The following is a 20,949-nucleotide window of genomic DNA, read 5'->3' as shown; positions in this document are numbered from 1 at the left end:
TCCCATGTGACAGTGAATGTAGCCATCGTCAACTCCATATTGCATGTAAGCACTAAGAGCAATCTACTTTAAAGGCAAATGAGAGTATCTGTCTTTTCCTCCAATAAAGTAACAAGATAGGAGGTCCCTGACTCAGGGTCCTTTCCCATGCCTCCAATAGCTGTCATCGGCTATTGCGGCACTTCCTGCTTTCAGGTCCCCATGGCTCAGGCGTTTCCACCGTTATACCAATGCACTTGCCTGTCTAACGCTGATGCTGTTGGGTAATCATACAGCGTGTCACAAGCAAGCTCCGAGTTTGGCAAGAGCCTGCGTGGAGGTATTGTTCTCGTGGCTTCCGACCAGGCCATATCCCCAGATTGAGCATGGCACGGCACGTCAGACTCACATTCCTCGAGCGCGTCACCTGTCTTCTTCTTCACTGTCACAGCAGGCTCGTCAGGGCCGTCAATCTTGCAGAGAACGGCCTTGCAATACGCCGCAGCTGCAGCTGCAGCATACCGATGCCACCCGTCTTGTTTGTGCGTGTCTGCGTAGTCGTATATGCCTCGGATCACTAGGCAGGGAATTGCATCCATAACACCAGCTGCGGAATTCTCAAAGCACAAAGCATCGTCATAGCCTCGACGCAGACGTTCGCGATCTTCAGGATTCTGGATGATACCTCCACCAGAAAGAATCAGACCTCGATGAACCACTGGGTAATTGCGCTTGCTTGTGCGAGCTGGACGAGAAACAGCCTTTCTCTCAGTTGCGACTTCGCACGCACTGCAATCACCCCCTTTGCTAACGTGGTGAAAGGTCGGATCATAAAGAACGTCATGGAGTTTTGGTCGTCCGTAACCCGGGTTCTTGGTCAAAGGTCTCAAGATCTTCCTGAGCGGATTGTGGCCCATGATCTCGTCCTCCTTCAGAGACCCGTCCGCACTGATCAACATGGGATGTGGCTTGTTAAGCGAACCCTTCAGAACGAACCCGTCCTTCTCATACTTACCCAGGTCGTACTCCAAGACTCCAGGGTGGTCGTCCTGAGGGATGCCAACCACAACATCCCCCAGCCGGATGTCCCGTTTGGGCAAGGTGGGGATACCTGCGCCGATGCCCACCATCAACGCAAACTGAACATTTGGGAACTGGTGGCTCACGGCTGCTGCGCATAGTGCCGCCTTGACGGGTCCGATTTGATGAGGGCGAGCCAGAACGACCTTGTGCTCGCCGATCCGACCGAAGGAATAGACGTACTGGTTTCGGTTGCTGTACTTCGGTCGGCACTTGTATGCTTGGTCCAGACTATATCGCACAGCAACGGACTCCAACGGAAGGGCACAGAAGATGGCCACGGAGATCTCTTCGGGCTGGATTACGACAAGGTCGGGGAAGTCTTCCTCCGAGTCTGAGTCACTCGTTGCGGGTGATGGTTCGGGTTGCATCGCTTGATAGGCACCAATTCACCCAATGTTTGGGATTTGTGTTTTTTGTTTGCGAATCAGTTCCGTACCGGTTTCTCTGGTTCTCGGTACAAAAGAAATAATCTCAGCGAGCAGTACTTCCAGAGCCAGCTTGTAATGATTTCAGCGAGGACATCCAGCCTCATGCCAGCGAGGCCGGCGGCAAGCCCTCCAATGATACTGCATCAAGACTCCGCTCCCAGCCCAACTCACTTCCCACTAACCACGTGGAGTATAGTAAGCGAAACATCCGTCTATCGATCAATATACGGAGTGCTCCTTAACGCACCCAGCAAATATATAGGAAGGACCTAGAGAACTCGTACAAACATCGCTATTAATCCTCGGTGTCCTACCGTCCAATTTCCTGATCGAGGTCTTCTTGCTTCGATTTTCCGTGAAGCTTGGCGCGAACACAAATGTCGGACTATCTCGTACAACAATCACCACGGCGGCGCGGAGCATCCCACCCGGAATTCACTGTTTCTAATTTACGCTGCAATAACTGGATGATTGGGACTAATGAGCTTCGAACTCCCCAGTGCCGACCACCGCATCGGTAGCGAGCGATACGATGGTATACTCCTCCCCGAACCTCCATGAAGAGGACCCAGGGTTTCGTTGGGATGATTCAGTCATGATCATTCATGGATGCATGGGTGCATTCATCATGTTATCGTGAACACCCATGGCCAAAGGTCAATGATTAAGCCAAGGGAGGCAGTGCTGTGCCGAGCATCGTGAAATTTGGTCGAGCCGTTGGTCGTTGCCGCTGCCATACTTCGACTCAAACACGGAGGCATGGTGGAGAGACGATTCGGTCGCAACACTCACCACAACGCTGCTTACTATGCCAGATACTCCAACTATTGTTTGTGCCTCACACTGATAGCTAGTAATTACTCTGACATTGAAAAACATGACGATGATCGTCATTTTACGCCACACTGAGCTATATAACGTCAGAAAGCCGAGACCGGATTAGGGTTTCACTGTCACATCACCCGGCTGTTGTACCATGGATCATTTCTGGGGTACAAAACACTGCCTCAATCTATCACATGGGATGACGAAAGAGGGCCGGGATCGATTGCATAAATGTCCAATACGGCTATGTGTCAATGTGCGTCGACTGGGTGAACATCCGTTCATACAATCAAGATGATGATCTCAGAGATAGACAGCAAGAGCGACACCCAAGCCCAGACAATTCTACCCACCGCCCATCCCCCCAACCATGCACTCGATGCCGAGTTCCAAGTGGAGGATAACCGCTTTGCCTTCTCCCCGGGCCAGCTGAACAACCTCTTCAACCCGAAGTCGTTAGACGGGTTCTATGCCGCAGGAGGACTCCGAGGCCTCGAGCACGGACTACGAACGGACCTCACTGGCGGATTGCGGACTGATGAAACCGAGCTTCCAGGGCGGATCACGCTGGAGGAAGCTAGGCAAGCAGCTCTGTTCAAAAGTCGGAGTACACAACCGCTCCTCGCGACCCGAACGACCGCATCTTTCGACCAGTCGCTCGACAAACAGTTCTGCGACCGTGTGCGGGTGTTTGGACGGAACGTGTTACCTGATACGAAGAGAAAGAGCTTTGGGAGGCTGTTGTGGGATGCGTATAATGACAAAATCATCATCCTGTTGACGGTGGCAGCAGTGGTGTCGTTGTCACTGGGTATCTACGAAGCTGTCGGTGGACACTCGCAGGTGGATTGGATCGAGGGAGTGGCAGTCTGCGTGGCAATTCTGATTGTCGTTACGGCCACTGCGGGGAATGATTGGCAAAAGGAGAGACAGTTTGTTCGGCTAAACAAGCTGGTAGGTCCTGTTCGCACTGAATGTTTGTAAGAAATCGTGTGATGACCAGGCATAGAAAGTCGATCGCGAGGTCAGGGTCATTCGCTCCGGTGAACAGGTCATGGTCCATATCCACGATCTGACTGTCGGGGATGTGGTGCATCTCGAGCCCGGTGACTGTGCCCCGGCTGACGGGGTAGTAATCACTAACTATGGGCTGCGTTGCGATGAATCCATGGCAACTGGAGAGTCAGATCAAATTGAAAAACAAAGCGGTTTCGAGGTCTGGGACAGGATGGGCAAGGGCGTGGCCAGCGAAGAAGATTTAGACCCTTTCATTATATCCGGGAGCAAGATCCTCGAAGGATTGGGGACATACGTCGTGCTCAGCGTGGGCCCTCATTCCACCCACGGTCGCATCATGACCTCGTTGGGGACGGAGAGCGATCCCACTCCCCTTCAGGTCAAGCTAAGTCGCTTGGCTAGTTGGATTGGGTGGTTCGGACTTGGGTACTTTCTTGAGCCTTTCGACCGAATTGCGTGGATACTAACATAGTAAATGGATAGGGCAGCGCTCCTTCTGTTCTTCGTCCTCTTGTTCCGGTTCCTAGCGCAGCTCCCAGAGAATGATGCTCCGTCGACCGTGAAAGGGCAGATATTCATGGACATTCTCATCGTCACAGTGACGGTGATCGTTGTTGCCATACCAGGTACGCGATTGATAGCCCCCACTTGGCTGAACCCTATCCAGACCTTAGTGACATTTTCTAGAGGGACTCCCTCTCGCGGTGACATTAGCATTAGCTTTCGCGACAGGCCGAATGCTCAAGGAGCACAATCTGGTCCGACAACTGCGCGCCTGCGAGACGATGGGAAATGCGACCGTCATCTGCTCGGATAAGACTGGCACCCTAACGCAGAATAAGATGACTGCCGTAGTGGGACTTTTCGGCGTCTCTGAGTCCTTCGGACAGCTACCTAATGACACGTCCTCAGAGGGTATTCCTGTCCATGTTCCTGACGCCGTTGCACGCTTTCCGGCCTCGTTCAAGAATCTGCTTGTGAAGAGCATTGTCGCCAATTCGACTGCGTTCGAGGAACGACGGGAGACTGGTACCGAGTTGGTGGGCAACAAGACAGAGATTGCGCTTCTGCAGCTGGCGCAGGAGCATCTTGGTGTAGTCGACCTTGCAGCGGAGAGAGCAGAGGTTGATCTCCTGCAGGTGTATCCTTTCGACTCGGCTCGGAAGGCGATGGCGCTGGTGTATCGCGTCCATCCGGATAGATACCGGGTACTTGTCAAAGGGGCTGCAGAGGTTGTGTTGAGGGCTTGCAATACAGTTGTTTGTGCAAGTTCTGCCACGGAAGAAGACGTTCAGGTCGATCACTTGAGTGCCAGTGACATTGAAAGTACTGAGCAAAGCATCAATGCTTATGCTTCTGCCTCTCTTCGTACCATCGGACTTGCATACCGCGACCTCCCGGTCGGGTTCGCGGAAGGAAGCAAAGTCCACGAGAAAGGCCCACCTGGCTTCGAGGAGATCTTTCAGGACATGACTTGGATTGGCCTGTTTGGTATCCACGACCCGTTGCGACCGGAGGTTACGGATGCGATTCGACGGTGTCATTCAGCTGGCGTCAAGGTGAAGATGGTGACGGGTGAGTGTCTAACCCATCTCAATATTCTGCATCTAACTGTCGGCTCTAAGGGGACAATATCAACACCGCTCTCTCTATCGCAGTTTCCTGCGGCATTAAAACCGACGAAGGTATTGCGCTAGAGGCGCCCCAGCTTCGAAGACTTAGCGAAGCGGAGCTTGATACGGTCATCCCGCGCCTTCAGGTTCTAGCGCGCTCCTCTCCGAGCGACAAGCAGCTCCTGGTGAAGCACCTGAAGAAGCTTGGGGAGATAGTCGCCGTGACCGGCGACGGGACGAACGATGGGCCGGCCCTCAAGTCTGCTGATGTGGGCTTCTCGATGGGACTGAGCGGAACGGAGGTAGCGCGCGAAGCTAGTTCGATCATTCTCCTGGATGACAACTTCAGGTCCATCGTCACAGCAATTGCATGGGGCCGTTGCGTCAATGACGCCGTGGCCAAATTCCTACAAGTATGCCCCAACCCAAGCCCCGCGGTGTCAGCAGTATTAACGAACGTAGTTCCAAATTACCGTGAATATTACCGCCGTTTGCTTAACCGTGGTGACCGCTATCTACAACAGCTCCAATGAAAGCGTCTTCAAAGCCGTTCAATTGCTGTGGTTGAACCTGATTATGGACACATTTGCAGCGCTGGCACTGTAAGCCCACCAATGCTAGCCATCGTTCATCTCTCACTAACTTTGTCTAGAGCCACAGACCCTCCAACACCAGAAATGCTTGAACGCCCCCCTACACCCAGAAAAGCGCCCCTCTTCACCGTTACGATGTGGAAACTAATGCTCGGCCAATCAATCTACAAACTCGCCCTCTGCTTCACTCTCTACTTTGCCGGAGACCAAATCCTCAACCTCGACAGGGGGAACGAGCACGAGCGCCTAGAACTCGACACCATAATCTTCAACACCTTCGTCTGGATGCAGATCTTCAACGAGTTCAACTGCCGCCGCCTGGACAACAAGTTCAACATCTTCCAGGGAATCTGGAAGAACGTCTGGTTCCTGGTGATCAATGTCCTGATGGTCGGCGGCCAGATCTTGATTATCTTCGTCGGTGGTGCGGCATTCGGCGTGACGAGGCTGAGTGGCACGCAGTGGGCGATCTGCATCGGATGCGCGGCATTCTGTATCCCCTGGGCGGCGGTGTTGAAGTTCATCCCGGATCGGTATGTCGGAAGGGTGCTGGGGTGGGTTTCCTGGGGGCTGAGGGGCTTGCTTCGCCCCTTGACGGCTTCTGTTCGGAAAATGGGTACATTGTTCGGTTGTGTGTTTTTGGCACGGAGGTTGCGCCGCGCGAAGAATTCTGCGGGGGATGAGGAGGTAATGCATACGGATGAGGAGACGGGGAATAGTGGAGGGCTGTGAATGGTATTGGAATGTTCTTTTCTCGGTGATTGATGTACTATCATAAACTATACATTTTCAATCATGTATTGTTCTATTTAGAGGTACACAAATATCGATCTTCTGTGGTAACCATGCGTGAGGAAAGATACTCCCTTGTCGTAGCAGACGACCGCCGTCGCTGAGGACGCAGATCACTTGTGGCTTAGAGTATGCATATTCACTGTCTAGAAAGTAATCACTATTCTCGCATGTGTTCAATTCCCTCCCTGAATTTTCGATCTTTTGTTTTCGGTTCACCCAGTTCACATATAAGGATCGGAGATCGATAGCCTCCCCAGATGAGGATACACACGCGTCGAGCCCAGTCTCCATATGACACATCGAATGAACCTCAGTCGAAGATTTCAGAGCAAACTCTGAATATTCAGCAGGTGCCACATAACATGGATCGACTCGCATCAATCATCTGCACAAACTCATGTTCAGCAGTTTAGTAGAATATAGCTAACCATTGAGCTCTATCTGAACGCGCATGCACCAAACGTTACTCCGTAAAAACCTATGCATATCTCTCACCAGTAGAATCCAACCCCCTGCTCCCAACACCAAAGGCATCTCCGATCATCACGTCATATCTAAGTATATCTCTCACACCTGCAAGGTACTTACTTACCTGTGAGATAGTCCCAGCGTGATTGGGCCATGCAGACCCCACAAACAAGCCGGGATTCGCAGATCCCGATGACTCAGCGGAAGTCGGGATTGTTTACTTCGTTATCTAGGCTTGGCTTGCTTGGTCTTGGGCGTTGAGGGTCCCCTTGGAAAGCAAGCCGGTTTTCATAGTCGACTACCTGGTGCTTTGTTTCTTCAATAGGATAGGCTACTGGCTAGTATACTGTGCACGGTTGGTAATCCTGGGGCCTGGGATTGAAGATTTGCGGCGGCGTTGCAATACGTACTGTGGTAGGGTCTGGCTGTATTCTTATTGTGATGTGGCTACTTGGAAGAGGATGAGCGGGCTGTTGTTCGATTTTGCTCCGGTTGCTTGAGTCTTCTATGGAACCAGATGGTTCAAGGTAGTCGAGCCAAGGTGATGAGATCTATTCACAATGTTTGCACCCGGAAACGAGAATATAACGAGGGCTTTCAAGCCCATGTTTTATTTTTCAAGTCGTTACTCATAGATGCTAATCCTTGTACTGCTGATAGAGATTCGTCAGGACAAATCTTAACCCCAAGGCCTGTCGTCCAATCATCCTCCGCAACTCAGATTGCGCTAGAAGTCTCCGGAGATCGATCTATGCCTATCCCGTAAAGGTGAAGAACTCTCTCCGCTGCATCATATTGCCAGACAATTCCGACGGACATTCGGAAGGCCTGCAGATACTTCATCCGAACAAGGATAAATGAACGATAACTCTATGCATGACGTGATAACAGATCCGAGGCTTGGCAACAGGTAGGATTTAGGCATCAGCTTTCCTGGCCAGTCAGACAAGACTGGAATTGATGAAAAAGAATACCAAGGTATGTTCTTCAGGCAATACCTGCGCTCTGATTTGACGCAATGCCAGGGAGCAAGGAGCTTATCTTCTTGGTTAGGGCTTGGGAGTGGATCGGGCCGGCGGGGACGGCCGCACTACGGTATACAGCCAAGAGTTGTTGCGCTGATCGCCTCCACTGCATACGTAGCGTGCACTCGGCGGGTAAAGATAATTTTTTGCGCCGACGCTGGGTGGTTGTGAAAGTATAAATGTGCCGTGCTGTCCCAGGGAAAAGTTACCATTCACGACCCGTCAGCAAGAGTGCCATCCTTATCCATCACCATGCATTTCAACCTGCTCCTCCTCGCATCCGCCGTCTTGACGGCCACCGCGCACCCCGGCCCTCATGAGCCGCTGTCCCGCAACGCCCTCCAACGCCGCGAGGAGCTCGCAAAGCGATGCCCGGGGCACGCCGCCAGCTTCAACAAGCGGCGCATGGCAAAGCGCTCTCCCGCGAAGCGCTGGGAAGGCCGCAACGCGACCTATGAGATCCAGACCGAAGCCCCGTTCTACGAGAGCATCCAGAACGAGACCTGCGTGCTGACCCCGGAGGTGACCCGCGGGCCGTACGTGTGGCCGCAGTCGCAGACCCTACGACAGGACATGACCGAAGACCAACCCGGCGTACCGCTCTGGCTGGACGTGGGTGTGCTGGACATGGCAACCTGCGAGCCGCTGCCCAACGTGCTGGTGGATTTCTGGCACTGCAACGCGACGGGCTCGTACTCGTCCTTCACGGCGCTCTCGCCGAACACCGAGTTCGTGAAGCTGCTGAGCGAACTGGACATCAGCGAGTCCGACTTCGAGATCGGGAAGACGGACCTGCACACCGACGACACCACCTTCCTGCGCGGCATGTGGCCGACCGATCAGAACGGTATCATGGAGATGAAGACGATCTTCCCGGGTAAGTAATTTTCCGACGCATATACACGCACCGCTCATTGATTCTGGATGGATGCAGGCTTCTACGTCCAACGAGCCATCCACATCCATGTCCAGGTCCACACCGACTGGACCCTCCGCGCCAACGGCACCATCGCCTCCAGCCACACCGTCAGTACCGGCCAGATCTACTTCGCTGAGGAGCTCGAGCGCGAGATCATGGCCCTCCAGCCGTACGCCTCGCACACCCAGATCAACCGTACGACCAACGCGGAGGACTCCATCTTCGCGCAGGATACCGAGGGCGGGTTCAGTCCTGTCATCTCGGTTGTACCGGCTGATGGGCGGGATGTGCGCAATGGCATGATTGGCTATATCACGCTTGGGGTTGATACCTCTGCTATCGAGAGTTATTCTAAGGGGGACTTTGAGTATGGGTTGTGAGGCATTGTTTTCAGATGTTCAGGTGCTGGGAGGCTGAGAGAAAGGGGGTCCGTGGGTTCTCCACCGAAACGCATTATAGATCTACTATAAGGACTGAGGTTGCCAGGAAGCTGAAAAGAAAGGGGGGTCCGGGGGTTCTCCCCCGGAAAGCCTGTTTGAGATAATGTTTGTGTACTAAAGAGCAATCCATTGTATATTCACTGTATACTAGCAGAGCGCTTATAAAGAAGCAAGAGCACAGAAGACCACGCCGGCAGAACCGCTATCTTAGGGTACCGGGACGGTCATGTGACTCGTAGGCCGGACGAAGTGCCTTCTTTCAGATGCTGAGCGTAGGGATGATCATCGCACAATGTCTTTGTATTGTTATGTGGGGTGTCCAAGATGAATGGTTTGCTGGATAAAGAAGCAATGACTCCCGAGACCTGCCTCGCTTTCATGGCTTTATGCCATGAAGAGAGAACGTCTTTTCGCTCCCGAGGCTAACAGCGCATCCAGGGTATAAATACAGCGGAACGAGATACTCATGTTCTGAAGAGATTCATACATCAGGAGAGCCGTACTTGTACTGTATATAGCATATACAACAGCCATGCAGTGGAAATCAGAGTCCACCTGCCGTGAAAAACCCCCGTATGAGTTGGGATTTGAGTTCGTGGTGCGCGAGCACCACCCCGCCGAGGATATTCAACTGGACCGGGCGCTTTCATGCATGCGGGGAGAGCAGCCGGGGAAGTGGGGTGTTGCAGAGAAACGGCTAGTAGTGACCAAGGTGCTGCGCGTTGGTTCCTCATTTGACGCGCAGATCGTGGTGGTACAAGAGATCCTCTCTGCGTACACCGATGAGCACGGCTTCCCGCAGCGTGAGCTCGGGTCGAAGATGATCGTAGCCAAGTTGTACGATCCGCATTACGGAGGCGCAAGCGGCACCACGGCGGCAGTCTTCCACGCGGAGGTGCAGTACATGCGCGAGAGCGCCGCGTACCGGCACGCGGCCGTTCACCACGTCCAACATCTCGCGCCGCATTACTACGGCTCGTGGTCCACGTGCATTGAGTCCGAGGAGTGGCCCGTGCCGTCGCGCGACGTGCGCCTCATCTTGACCGGCTACGTCAACGGCAAGGACATGACCTGCCTTTCGCCTCGCCAGTTCTCCCAGATGGAGCGCAAGGCGATCATGCGCCAGATCTTGACCGCCGAGTCGCGCTTCTACGCCTGCGACCTCTGTCACAACGACCTGTTCCCACGCAACGTCCTCATCACGGCCCCTTCGGCGCGCCTCGGGTCATCCGGTCCGCCGCGCATCGTGATCATTGACTTCGGCCTGGCGACTATCGGCCGCTCGTCCGCTGATGTCTATAGCGCCGACGACCCCTACCTTCTCTCCGAGCGCTACATCAGTCCCATCCTGCGCTGGTGGCGTAGCCTCGGCGAAACTAACATCTGGGGTCGCTGGGTCGATTGGGACTGGAACCAGTGGCTGACCGAGACGTTCGCCGCTGATAAGCCGGATATCACCCCTGAGATGCTCAAATGGCTGCACCCGCATGAAAGGAACCATAGTTTCTTTCTCGAGGTGCTTGAGCGGAATCGAGTGTGTTCATGGTGAGAATTCGCCCGGTTGTATAAGTTGTTTTTAATGACTATATATTCAAGTGGAGTTCAAATCAATTGAAGAACATAGTCAGGAAGATTGATATAGACGTGATCAAAGGGTGCAAAGCGCACAGTTGCTTAGCAGCTGTAAGATAACACTGCACAACCAATACTGTAATACTGTCTTTATAGTGATTCCTAGCTATATCTAGAAGGCATTCATATAACCTCGAGCTAGATAGCCCGGGAGTTGTTGTGCAGACGAACATTGGTAGATCAAAGGGATTTATCGCAGGATGTTGAGAAGCGAAAAATCGTAACTATGTATGAGAGCGCACGTCCAATATATAGTTCCCATTGAAATAACCGCAATGCCCCTAGAACTTGAACCTGTTTCTTGGCATCTGGTGGATTCTCCACCGTCGCGTTCCGGACCGTCTTCCTTAGATCATTGATCCGTGCTCTGTGTCTGGTCCATCTCTCTTTTCTGGCGTGAATTGTGTTGTCGTTGATTGGGATGCCTTAGAGATGACCAATCTAACCAGTAAACATGCATGGATGGCGGGACTCGTTCTCCGTAAATCACTCCAATGCATCACAAGACTGAGTAAGCCGGCAGCGCTTGCGCATCATCCTGAGCACATGCACCCTGCATTAGCGTAGTCGAGCAGCGCCGATATCGGCCTCGAACTACAACGCCCGAAGCAACTATAAAACCATCCAAACATTCTCAACATCCCAGATATGCACACACATTTCATTGTTCATTTTCTCATCATCTCTCCTTCGTCTTCTTACCCGCTTATTCCACGATACAATGGCCGAAAAAGCAACCTACACACACGGGCACCACGCCTCCGTCCTCCGCAGCCACGGCCAACGCACAGCCCTAAACTCCGCGCGCTTCCTGCTCACTCACCTGCAACCACACATGAAGATCCTAGACATCGGCTGCGGCCCGGGCACCATCACTGTCGACCTGGCAACCTACGTGCCGCAGGGCCACGTCACGGGCCTGGAGATGGCCGGCGACATCCTCCCCGCAGCGCGCCAGCTCGCCGCCTCGCGCGGGCTCACCAACATCGACTTCGTCGCCGGCGACGCCAACGCCCTCCCCTACGCCGACGAGTCCTTCGACGTCGTCTTCTGCCACCAAGTCCTCCAGCACGTCGCTGACCCCACGGCCATCCTGGCGGAAATGCGGCGCGTGTGCAAGATCGGCGGTATCGTCGCCGCTCGTGAGGCAGACTATGCTGCTTTCATGTGGTATCCCGAGTTGCCTGGGTTAAAGCGGTGGCAGGAATTGTATGATCGTGTCGCGCGGAGGAACGGGGGCGAGCCGAATGCGGGCCGGTATTTGCATGTCTGGGCGCGGAGGGCCGGTTTCGAAGAGGTGGACTGTGCGGTTAGTTCGTGGTGTTTTGCACGTCCTGAGGAGGTAAGCTGGTGGAGTGAGACGTGGCGGGAGCGTGCGGTGAAGTCGGCGTTCGCGAAGGGTGCGCTTGAGCATGGCTTTGCGACTGAGCGGGAGCTCGAGAGTATTTCTGATGTGTGGAAGGAGTGGGGGGAGGATCGCGATGCGTGGATCTCAATTCCGAGTGCGGAGGTTGTTTGTCGAAGAGTTTGAGGGTTTTTGTTGGGGTCGTGCTTGTTTGGCATGATATATGTATTTGGAATTATGGGCACCTGGTCTTGCCTGTATTTGCAGCGGATGCTTGGTCTAATAGGGCTGGGAATTTCATGATTCGCGTCCAATCATGATGTTAGTAGAGCCAGGCCGGATTAGGGCTTAACTCCGATGTTTACTGTAGATTTTCGTCTCTTTGTTCTTAGTTGTCATTGATTCTTACTGTTCCAGCGTTACTTCAAAACGCCCCTTCAATACGAATCACGAGTCTACCTCCTACCAGATACGACCATGTGGCCATCCCAGCACACACGAGTTGAGGACCCTGACGTCTAAGAGTAGTGATAGGAGGAATTGATTAAGTCTTGGTCAAAGTGTTGCATACAATTGAGACCTCTTTCGTTGGCCGCCATCTGCTCTTTTGGTAATGGTGGTGAACCATACCTCTTATCAGCTCACAGACTTGCACGGGCGCCTTATGTTCAGCTAATATCTCAGGCAAAGGTCGAACAACCGTCTAAACTATCTTTCCGGAGGTGTGGTTAGGTTGGAGTTGAGAGTAGGCTACCGCAGGACGAGACAAAAGCAATCCCGATTGAGAGGAGCGAAGAAGGATCCTGATTTTGGGAAAGAGAATCAACTCTAGCAGCAACCAACATATCTTGGAGCTTGAAGCATTAGTTGGGAATGTTGAATTAGGAAGTAGATGGAGTCGGATCATTTGAATATAGGACAAAGGTGCAATTGGTAGCTGGAGACACCAATCCGTTCGCCCCTTGGGACGTTGCGATAGTTGATCCTCTCATGATGTCTGAATCCTTACTATCTCAACGATAGCGACTGTAGAAACATTATCACTAGCTCTAGTGTGGAGTGTCAGCAGACTTACTTGTAAAAGGCTTGAATAGAAAATAATGGAGAGGCACATTGATAGACAGCCACGAGACTCGATCGACCTGCTAGGTATTCGAGTAAGGGCGGAAATAACATTTTGTGCGCACACAGTTGTGGCACCGTGAATCAGTCTTGCTGGCTGTTGTTTACGACCTGCCCTTAGGCTGAGTATACTAAAGTTTGAAGAGATGCTTGTTTGGCAAGGAAAATGCCCACCTGCCTCCATCGCGTCTTGAGAGAACATGCTACCTCAGGCAACAGGAGGTATGAAGGCTTCGCCTACTAAAAAAGATCTACGATTCAAGTTTACATCGAGATTAGCACTATGCCCTCACGAATTCAATCCCTCTCGCTAGCCAACACCCAATCCTAAATCCGGTGGCCACGCCGCTTTCATCACGATGAAAGACCACTGTCCAGTCTCCCGGGGCAGGTGCATCGAGCCCCCGAGGGCAGGCCAACACCCACACATCATCCCCAAGGTACCTCATCGCAGTCGCCGTTCCCCGGCCGAGATATCCATCCAGTTCCCCGTATAGGAGCCCCGCCTCGCCCCAGCAGTGGAAGGTCGATTCTGCCTCGGCACAAACATAAGTCCCGGCAAGTGATGGGTCCTTAAAGCTCTTGTCGTGGGGGATCAGCCTATGAGCCTCGAGCTTTCTGTTCTCCTTGACACGGTGCATGCGCAAAATGTCCCCTTCAATACTCGCGGTTGTACCCGGTGCTTCACCATGAGTAGGGGCCATCAGCCTGATAGTCTCCGGATGGCCTGCGTAAGCAAAGACCAGCTCGCCCGGCCTGGATCCAGCGCGAATGCGCACAGCCAGCTGCGTCTCCTTGTCCAGAAAACTCCCGGTCCACGCTGGGCTCGGCTCCACGGGCGCATACTGCAGCGCAGGCTGCTGCAGCAGCGCGCGCAGGGCATAGTCCACAGCACCCATAACATCCGCTTCATGGTTGATCATCACAATCACCGACAGACCAGCCTGCAGCGCATGCCGCCGATGACTGCGCCAGCCGCGCAGGGCACCCGCATGGCCCAGGGTATCCACGCCGTTCAGAGCGCCACGACTCAGCCCATAGTGATACGGCGCAGGCGTCCCGTCAGCGAAGGTATTCGGCTGCGCGACGCGATAATACCAGCTGTCCTTATCCGTATAAAGACGATGCAAATGCTTCTCCCAGGCAACCATATCCTCCAACGAGGCGACCAGTCCCGCATCCCCCGACCACTCCATCCGATTCACCGCAGCCACATACCCGGTCTCCTCCGTCCCCTCATACCCGCGACACGGACCCGGCAGCTTATCATTATCCGGACAGAGCTCCGCCGTCCGCATCCCCGCCGGCCCAAGCACCCGATCCACCAGCAACTTCCCCAGCGTCTCCCCCGCAACCCCTTCCACCACCCGTGCCAACACATGAAAGTTCACATTGCAGTACGAATACTCGGTCCCCGGCGCAAACTGAAACGACTTCGTCCGCGCCAACATCGGCGCACAGTCGCGGTCGACGCGGAACTCATCCTCGGGTTTCGCGCCCCACAGCGCCGTCATAGCCCAGTAATCCCTTAATCCCGATTGCATGTCACACAGATGATCCAGCCTCAGCCCGCTCTCGCTGTTGCCGGTGAATAGCTCAGGGTGCAGGATCTCGCGCAGCTTGACCTCGAATTGCGCGTCGATGTCGCCCGTGCCTGCTGCCAGCATCGCGGGGGTGGGGTTGCGTTTCAGGTCTAGGAGTAGCGCACACACGAATTGCTTCGTGATGGAGCAGATCGGCATCCGGGTTTCCGGCGTGAGGTGCAAGCGCTGCTCGACGTCTGCGTAGCCCCAGACGCGTTGGCCGAGGACATGTCCGTCTTTGAGGATGGCGATGGCGCCGCCGGGACCGCTGTAGCGGAGGGGGATAGTCTCGAGGAGGTGTTGCACGGTATCTTGGGACATCTTGTGGGAGAGAGGGAGGTGGTGTGGTGGGGGTGGAGTTTGAATTCACTGGGTTTCGTCTGCTTATCTAGTCGCTTGTCCTCGTTCGGGAATGTGCTGGTCCGAGTGACGCTAAGGGGAAGACCGTCGGAACCCCGCTTCTTGGCGGTTTGGACGTTGGGGATAGGGCTATGTGGGATGTGCCCTAGTTGTCTACGATTTGGGGGATATGGTGTAGGTGAAACTATTGAGAGGACGGGGCTTTGGATGATCGAGGGTTGGTTTACACAGTATTCTGACACAGTCGCGTAATGTGCCAAAGGGGATGTGCTGGCGCAAGCGATCTTGAGTCTAAGTGTCGTTGATCGTGCCCAGCGGTTCCTACTGTCCGGATGCGAGATTAGTGACGTTTAACATTGTCGCTTATTTTGTTTCTGACATAGATGATGAATCTAGAGATGCCTACTACTATCTCGTCTTTTCTCCTGACTAATCGACTTATTGGCATTTTTCACATACTCAGCGGCAGAGCTCCCATACATAAATAGCAAAGTAGGTTCTCGTTTTCTGTATAGACAGGAGGAATTACATCCAGGCAGCAAGGAATATACGGATGCTGAGCTTCTGGTGCAGTCGTATGCATGCGAAGAGATTCCAACAATTCGGACACCATTGCTGCATAACATCAAGGTGTCGTGCCCGCTCAATACGAAGGCACGCCATGCTGAGTTCTGCCCCTTTCCATATGGTATTCATGCCGTTAGGTCTTGAAATAGAATTGCTAAGCACGGCTCCAGCTGAGCGCTCGGATTCAGTTTGGCTACACGAGATATGCGTGATGCTAGGACCAATATCCGTCATAGAGACAACTTACACGAGGACAGCATGGGCGAGCCATTACATTTGAAAATTCCCTCGTAGCATCAAAAGTATACTCAGCACCTTGGAGTCTCGGAAATTGTGTTCCGACTCAGAGTATACGATGAGCATATAGTAAGCCAAACGGTAAGCAGACAACTCGTAGGCATCCGCCGAACTCTCGTATTCAACCTACGCACTTCGTCCCACCCTACCTCCTGAAACATCACCATCCACAGCCCTCAATTCAATGACCAATTTTAAGCAGATATCTATGGTTCCATGTTCGAACTCGTGTTCGTCGTCAGGTCGGAAAATTATGTCTGGATCAATGCCTCCTTCGTGGCCGTAGAAATGTGTAGTTGAGTCGTCGTTTGTCTCGGATACTTATGAGAATCATACCACCGTTTTGACCTTGGCAGGAGACGGTCGGAGACCTCAAACAAACCGCAATGTATTTTTTATCGATAACCACCTTTGCTATTTACTCTTTGTTCTTGCTTTTACCCAGGGAGACTGCTTCCACGCCAACCATTAGCCCAAGAAACTGCCGTTGTCTACCTCATGATCCGTGCTGGCCATCAACACACGAGTGGAATCTCTTCAACGCAACTGTGAACGGACATCTTATCCAAATCCGACCCGTGGGCTCGGTATGCCACGGTAAAGACTTCGATCAGGCTCGGTGCGCCATCGCCCAGAAGTCGACGCATGATTCCCTCTGGCGCATCGAAGAACCAGGCATGTTTCCTCATAATCACCTCCGGCTCCTTCATTCCATCCCATACCATGAACAACGAGACGCAATAACTAACTCAACCCCTCTATCCAGGCGCGCTCCAATCCACAACCTGGGAAACCTCCCCAATCACCAACAGCAGCTGCTTCGTCCACACCCCCCGCACCGTCCCCTGCACCCAAGGCCGGATCCCCGTCTACGGTATCCTCGCGCACTCAGCAGAAGAGATCCAGCACGCCGTTAGCTTCGCCCGCCGCCATAACCTGCACGTTGCGATTCGCAACACAGGCCACGACGGCATCGGCAGGTCAAGCGGATACGGCTCGTTCCAGATCAATGTAAGTCGCCTGAAGGCGATGCACTTCGATCGAGACTTTACCCCTCAGGGTGGAATGAGGTCGCGTGGGCACGCTGTGACGCTCGGGGCTGGGGTCCTCGGGCTCGAGGCCCTGGCGGCCGGACGGATGAACGGCGTAAATGTGGTAACAGGAACATGTAGCTCTGTTGGTCTGGTGGGTGGGTTTTTGCAGGGCGGGGGGCTGTCATTGTTGGGCCCTGCGTACGGAACTGCCTCAGATAATGCTTTGGAGATGTGGGTTGTTACTGCTCAGGTGAGTATCATATTCTGTCAATGATAGGGTGGAGATGGGGCTGACGGTCGTGTGATAGGGAGATCTGGTCGTTGCAAATGAGTATCAGAATGAGGAACTTTTCTGGGCGTTGCGAGGAGGTGGCGGAGGGACGTTTGGGGTGGTCGTCAACACAACCATCCGCGCGTATCCTGACGTCCCAGCCGTGCATTTCGTCTTGACGGCGGCGGTTCCCAGACAATACAATGGCACGGTTGGGGGCGATCAGGCCATTTGGGATATCACGGCCGAGCTTACAAATATACTTCCTGCGTTGAAACGCATGAAGAACGCCACCAGCGCAATCATCGTCCCCAGGTTCGAGGCAACTCGCGCCGTGCTGGAGGCGCATATCCTTTTCGTCAACATCAGCGACAAGGGGCGCATCGAGCGGCAGTTTAGCAGCATGCATGACGTTTTGAAAATCCGCGGGTTAGCAGGCGTCTACACGTCTGAGCTGAAAGTCTACCCTCAGATGTCCACCTGGCTCAACGTTCCCAGACAGCTCAACACCGCGGGGTTTGGGCTGATCGAGGGATCCGTGCTTGTCTCCGAGGAAAACTTCTTCGCCCCTAACGGGACGTCTCGCATAACGGATGTACTGTCTCGCTTGGAGTACATCGTGGGCGACTCGGTCGAGATCCTCATGTCGGTCGGCGGCCAGGTCAAGGCCAATGCAGACATCGTCGATAGCGCTCTACTTCCTGCGTGGCGGGAGGCCGGGCTACTATTGACGATCCGGCGTGTTTTGCCCTCTACCTCCATGACGAAGACTATGCTGAATAGCCAGTTGCCGTTCGTTCGGGCTTTGCAGGTCCCGCCTCTGGGCGCGTATTACAATGTGGCTAATATCGAAGAACCAGATGCACGGGTGGCGTTTTGGGGTGAGAACTACCAGCGGTTGTATGAGGTCAAGCAGAGGTGGGACCCGGAGGGGCTGTTTATAGTTAGGATGGGAGTTGGGAGTGAGCATTGGGACGATGAGGGAATTTGTCGTGTCTAGATCTCGTTGGGATATTTCTGTGTCTGGTAGAGGATTTTCGCCCTCGGCACATGGATGTAGGCTGCAAGCGTAGAAGTTTTTCATGAATATATCCATAACAGTGGCAATTTAGAGGGGGTTTCGTAAAAGAAATCATTTTAATAAATAAACTTTCGGCCTCGCTCTCCTTTCTTGCTAAAGCGATTCTCAGTTAGGACCCCTCTATACTCCCTCGACACTTGTAGAGTTGGACCTCTGACTCAATATACGACGGGGCTATGGGTAGCGGTCTGTGAGCCTCTCGTATTGCTCTCTCTCACAACTACGCAGAGTGCACATTGCTACGAACTACGCTGACAAGTGGACCCAAACATGAGTATTTCCCAACTAAGAAAATAGATTAACAGCTGGATTTTACGACTTAGAGCTGAGTGGTTCCCACAATTCGAATTATACCCAGCAATGTCCTGCCACATTCCTCAACGACTAGGTCCAGAACAAGAAACACGACCGTGACGCATTTCCCTGACCAATAGCCTGACGTGACCCTTAAATCCGCCGGTAATACACGGTAGTATACGGCCCAGTCTTTGGAGAATACGAAAACGAAAGCCAGAACTGAACATCGGTTGTGTTCTCAAGGTCGCACTTCGGGCTAATGAGCAGTTCATGTCAATGGACGGTATGGGGCAAGATAACAAGGAAAGGAAGAAAGAGGCAAACTCACAAGCACGAAATCACATGCTCCCGATACATCCCAGCATGCTGCGTCCAGCCAAGCCCTTCAAAGAAAGCAACCACGGCGTCAACAACCGCGTTCTCCGACATTCCAAACAGCGGGAAATACGCCTTGGGGCGAGGCCACGGGTCGCCGGGGTGAATCTCGTAGTTGACGATGAGAAACTGCTGGTCATAGTAGAATTGAGGCTTCGAGGGTTCGCCTGTGCTGGTCTGACCGGGCGTTATCACGGTGTCGGCGGCGTTTATAGTCTTCGACTCTGCCTTCGGTGCACACGCGAAGGGGAGATGATATCCCTCGCGAACCTGGAGGATCGACCAGAGCTCGCGGAGGATCTCTAGCCCCTTGTCGAGGCCAGGGCAGTGGGCTTCCTTCAAGCGTCCATCCAGCGTCCACAGCTCAGCTAGGCGGTTCGAATCCACAATGTAGTCGTGCAGGTATATCTTGAAGCGCGTGCGCGAAATGTCCACCAGGTCGCAGCCGATCTGGATCATGCCGCGCGGGTGGAATGCCGTGGGAAAGGCAGGCAACATCTCGTCAAGGGTCCCCTGTTTGCTATCCAGGAAGGCTTGGATCGGCTGCAGACCCGCCTCAAAGCGCTTAGCACCCTGGTCCAACCTGCGGATTGCATTGAAGGCCAGTGTCGAGACTGGGGTGGCGGTCGCCAGCGACTTGCCCAGCAGGAACGTGTACAGCTTGACGGTCATCTTGCCATCTTTGCGTAGGTCCAGCGCGATGCCATTCTGGGTTTTGAAGATCGGTGGTAGGGGACCTTCGCTAGCAAGACGGTCTTCTTCCTGTCGGGTGAGCGCGAGCTCGCTGACAAGCTGCTGGTAGACCTGGAGGTCTAGCTCAATGCCGTCTAGCTGGGCGAAGCGAGCGAGGACCTCTGGTGCCAGCAGTCGGTTGAACGAGTCACGCCCGGGGACACCGGCAAGGTAGCTGACTGGGAGGAAGGCGAGGCGGATGATGCATCCTGCCTGCTGGAAATTCTGGCTGAACTCGAGGTTGAAGACGCCGCGGTAGAGGTTGGGTCGGGGGTTATCTGGGGCTGGGCCCAGAGCAGGAACTACGTGATGTGCGAAGAACGCGAGGTACTGGTATTGTTTGTGCACGTCGTAGTCAGCGTTCAGTAGCATCTGGCCCAGAACCGGCCCGGCACGGTGCCACCAATCATGCTCGTCTTGGTTTTGGAAGAGAAGCGCATGGCTGAGGGAGGTGTATGGAGATGGCACAGCTTCCGGCGCGGCAAATGAGGGCTCCTTTTGCGCCGTAGCACTCATGATGTAAGGCTTGCTGGCTGTAGTGCTGAGTTGTATCGATTGAGGCGGGTTAATCTGATGGGCTGTGATTTTACCACACTTCGAGCAGGCTTTAAACCAGTTTATAGCATCATAGTCTCGGGTTCTAATTCAACAACAAACACTCAGAAGCTTCGGATCTCGTATCCTATAATCGAGAAGGATGCTAGTCTGCCTTGCCCGATACTTACGGTGCCAAGGCAAAGAGACTATTCTCGTGAAAGTGCCAGCCAATGATGCCACCTCCTAAACGGTTTGGGATGTTAGGCTGGATCATCTCAGCCCTCGGACGACTCGGTCAGCTTATCAGGGTTTAAGGACACGATCTCATACAGCCAAGCCGTCTACCAATGCTACATACTCTGAACTGAATGTCCCGATGTGCCAAGAAGAAAAGGAATAGAGAAAAAGCAAGAATGGTAGTACGGACGAATTGGGAAAACAGACAGCTGGGCGGGATGCCATATGCAGGGACTCAAACACACCCACGTGAGAGAGCAAGGTGCTATGCACGATGCTAGGTAAGTTCAAAAG

At 53.5% G+C, this 20,949-nt stretch overlaps 8 protein-coding genes across 8 annotated transcripts; 5 read left to right on the top strand and 3 right to left on the bottom strand.

The window, feature by feature from the left end:
* Positions 1-153: 153 nt before the first annotated feature.
* Positions 154-1,430, bottom strand: BO97DRAFT_398109 (5'-methylthioadenosine/S-adenosylhomocysteine nucleosidase family protein; the record flags this gene model as incomplete). The annotated part of the gene is made up of 1 exon (XM_025694171.1): positions 154-1,430. The coding sequence occupies one exon, from the start codon at positions 1,428-1,430 to the stop codon at positions 207-209; it is 1,224 nt and encodes a 407-aa protein (XP_025547688.1). The 3' UTR covers positions 154-206.
* A 1,116-nt stretch (positions 1,431-2,546) lies between these two features.
* On the top strand, positions 2,547-6,270 carry pmcC (putative calcium transporting ATPase (Pmc1); the record flags this gene model as incomplete). The annotated part of the gene is made up of 8 exons (XM_025699348.1): positions 2,547-2,571; positions 2,710-3,269; positions 3,325-3,758; positions 3,816-3,958; positions 4,020-4,907; positions 4,958-5,358; positions 5,408-5,547; positions 5,598-6,270. 8 exons carry the CDS (start codon positions 2,547-2,549, stop codon positions 6,268-6,270), a joined length of 3,264 nt encoding a protein of 1,087 aa, XP_025547687.1.
* A 1,808-nt stretch (positions 6,271-8,078) lies between these two features.
* BO97DRAFT_311003 (intradiol ring-cleavage dioxygenase) lies at positions 8,079-9,089 on the top strand (the record flags this gene model as incomplete). The annotated part of the gene is made up of 2 exons (XM_025691223.1): positions 8,079-8,703; positions 8,761-9,089. Coding segments are annotated over 2 exons (954 nt in total), but the record flags the coding sequence as incomplete, so codon positions are not given.
* A 916-nt stretch (positions 9,090-10,005) lies between these two features.
* BO97DRAFT_353890 (uncharacterized protein) lies at positions 10,006-10,734 on the top strand (the record flags this gene model as incomplete). The annotated part of the gene is made up of 1 exon (XM_025692070.1): positions 10,006-10,734. The coding sequence occupies one exon, from the start codon at positions 10,006-10,008 to the stop codon at positions 10,732-10,734; it is 729 nt and encodes a 242-aa protein (XP_025547685.1).
* A 742-nt stretch (positions 10,735-11,476) lies between these two features.
* Positions 11,477-12,432, top strand: BO97DRAFT_203963 (class I SAM-dependent methyltransferase). The gene has a single exon (XM_025690544.1). The coding sequence runs from the start codon at positions 11,539-11,541 to the stop codon at positions 12,346-12,348; it is 810 nt and encodes a 269-aa protein (XP_025547684.1). The 5' UTR covers positions 11,477-11,538; the 3' UTR covers positions 12,349-12,432.
* Positions 12,433-13,483: 1,051 nt separating this feature from the next.
* Positions 13,484-15,212, bottom strand: BO97DRAFT_408324 (beta-lactamase/transpeptidase-like protein). The gene has a single exon (XM_025695829.1). It carries the CDS (start codon positions 15,186-15,188, stop codon positions 13,566-13,568), a length of 1,623 nt encoding a protein of 540 aa, XP_025547683.1. The 5' UTR covers positions 15,189-15,212; the 3' UTR covers positions 13,484-13,565.
* A 413-nt stretch (positions 15,213-15,625) lies between these two features.
* BO97DRAFT_437613 (FAD-binding domain-containing protein) lies at positions 15,626-18,396 on the top strand (the record flags this gene model as incomplete). The annotated part of the gene is made up of 4 exons (XM_025697863.1): positions 15,626-15,642; positions 16,537-16,688; positions 16,858-17,375; positions 17,434-18,396. 4 exons carry the CDS (start codon positions 15,626-15,628, stop codon positions 18,394-18,396), a joined length of 1,650 nt encoding a protein of 549 aa, XP_025547682.1.
* A 528-nt stretch (positions 18,397-18,924) lies between these two features.
* BO97DRAFT_353939 (putative dimethylallyl tryptophan synthase) lies at positions 18,925-20,397 on the bottom strand (the record flags this gene model as incomplete). Its single annotated transcript, XM_025692074.1, has 3 exons — positions 18,925-19,030; positions 19,103-19,316; positions 19,389-20,397. 3 exons carry the CDS (start codon positions 20,395-20,397, stop codon positions 18,925-18,927), a joined length of 1,329 nt encoding a protein of 442 aa, XP_025547681.1.
* Positions 20,398-20,949: the final 552 nt, after the last annotated feature.

This window comes from Aspergillus homomorphus, assembly GCF_003184865.1.
Source record: "Aspergillus homomorphus CBS 101889 unplaced genomic scaffold BO97scaffold_47, whole genome shotgun sequence".
Classification (NCBI taxonomy): domain Eukaryota; kingdom Fungi; phylum Ascomycota; class Eurotiomycetes; order Eurotiales; family Aspergillaceae; genus Aspergillus; species Aspergillus homomorphus.
This window is presented reverse-complemented; position numbering and strand designations above follow the sequence as displayed.

Bases quoted from the DNA above. Each gene is read 5' to 3' on its own strand.
- BO97DRAFT_408324 (XM_025695829.1), bottom strand. From the start codon at position 15,188: ATGTCCCAAGATACCGTGCAACACCTCCTCGAGACTATCCCCCTCCGC.
- BO97DRAFT_203963 (XM_025690544.1), top strand. From the start codon at position 11,539: ATGGCCGAAAAAGCAACCTACACACACGGGCACCACGCCTCCGTCCTC.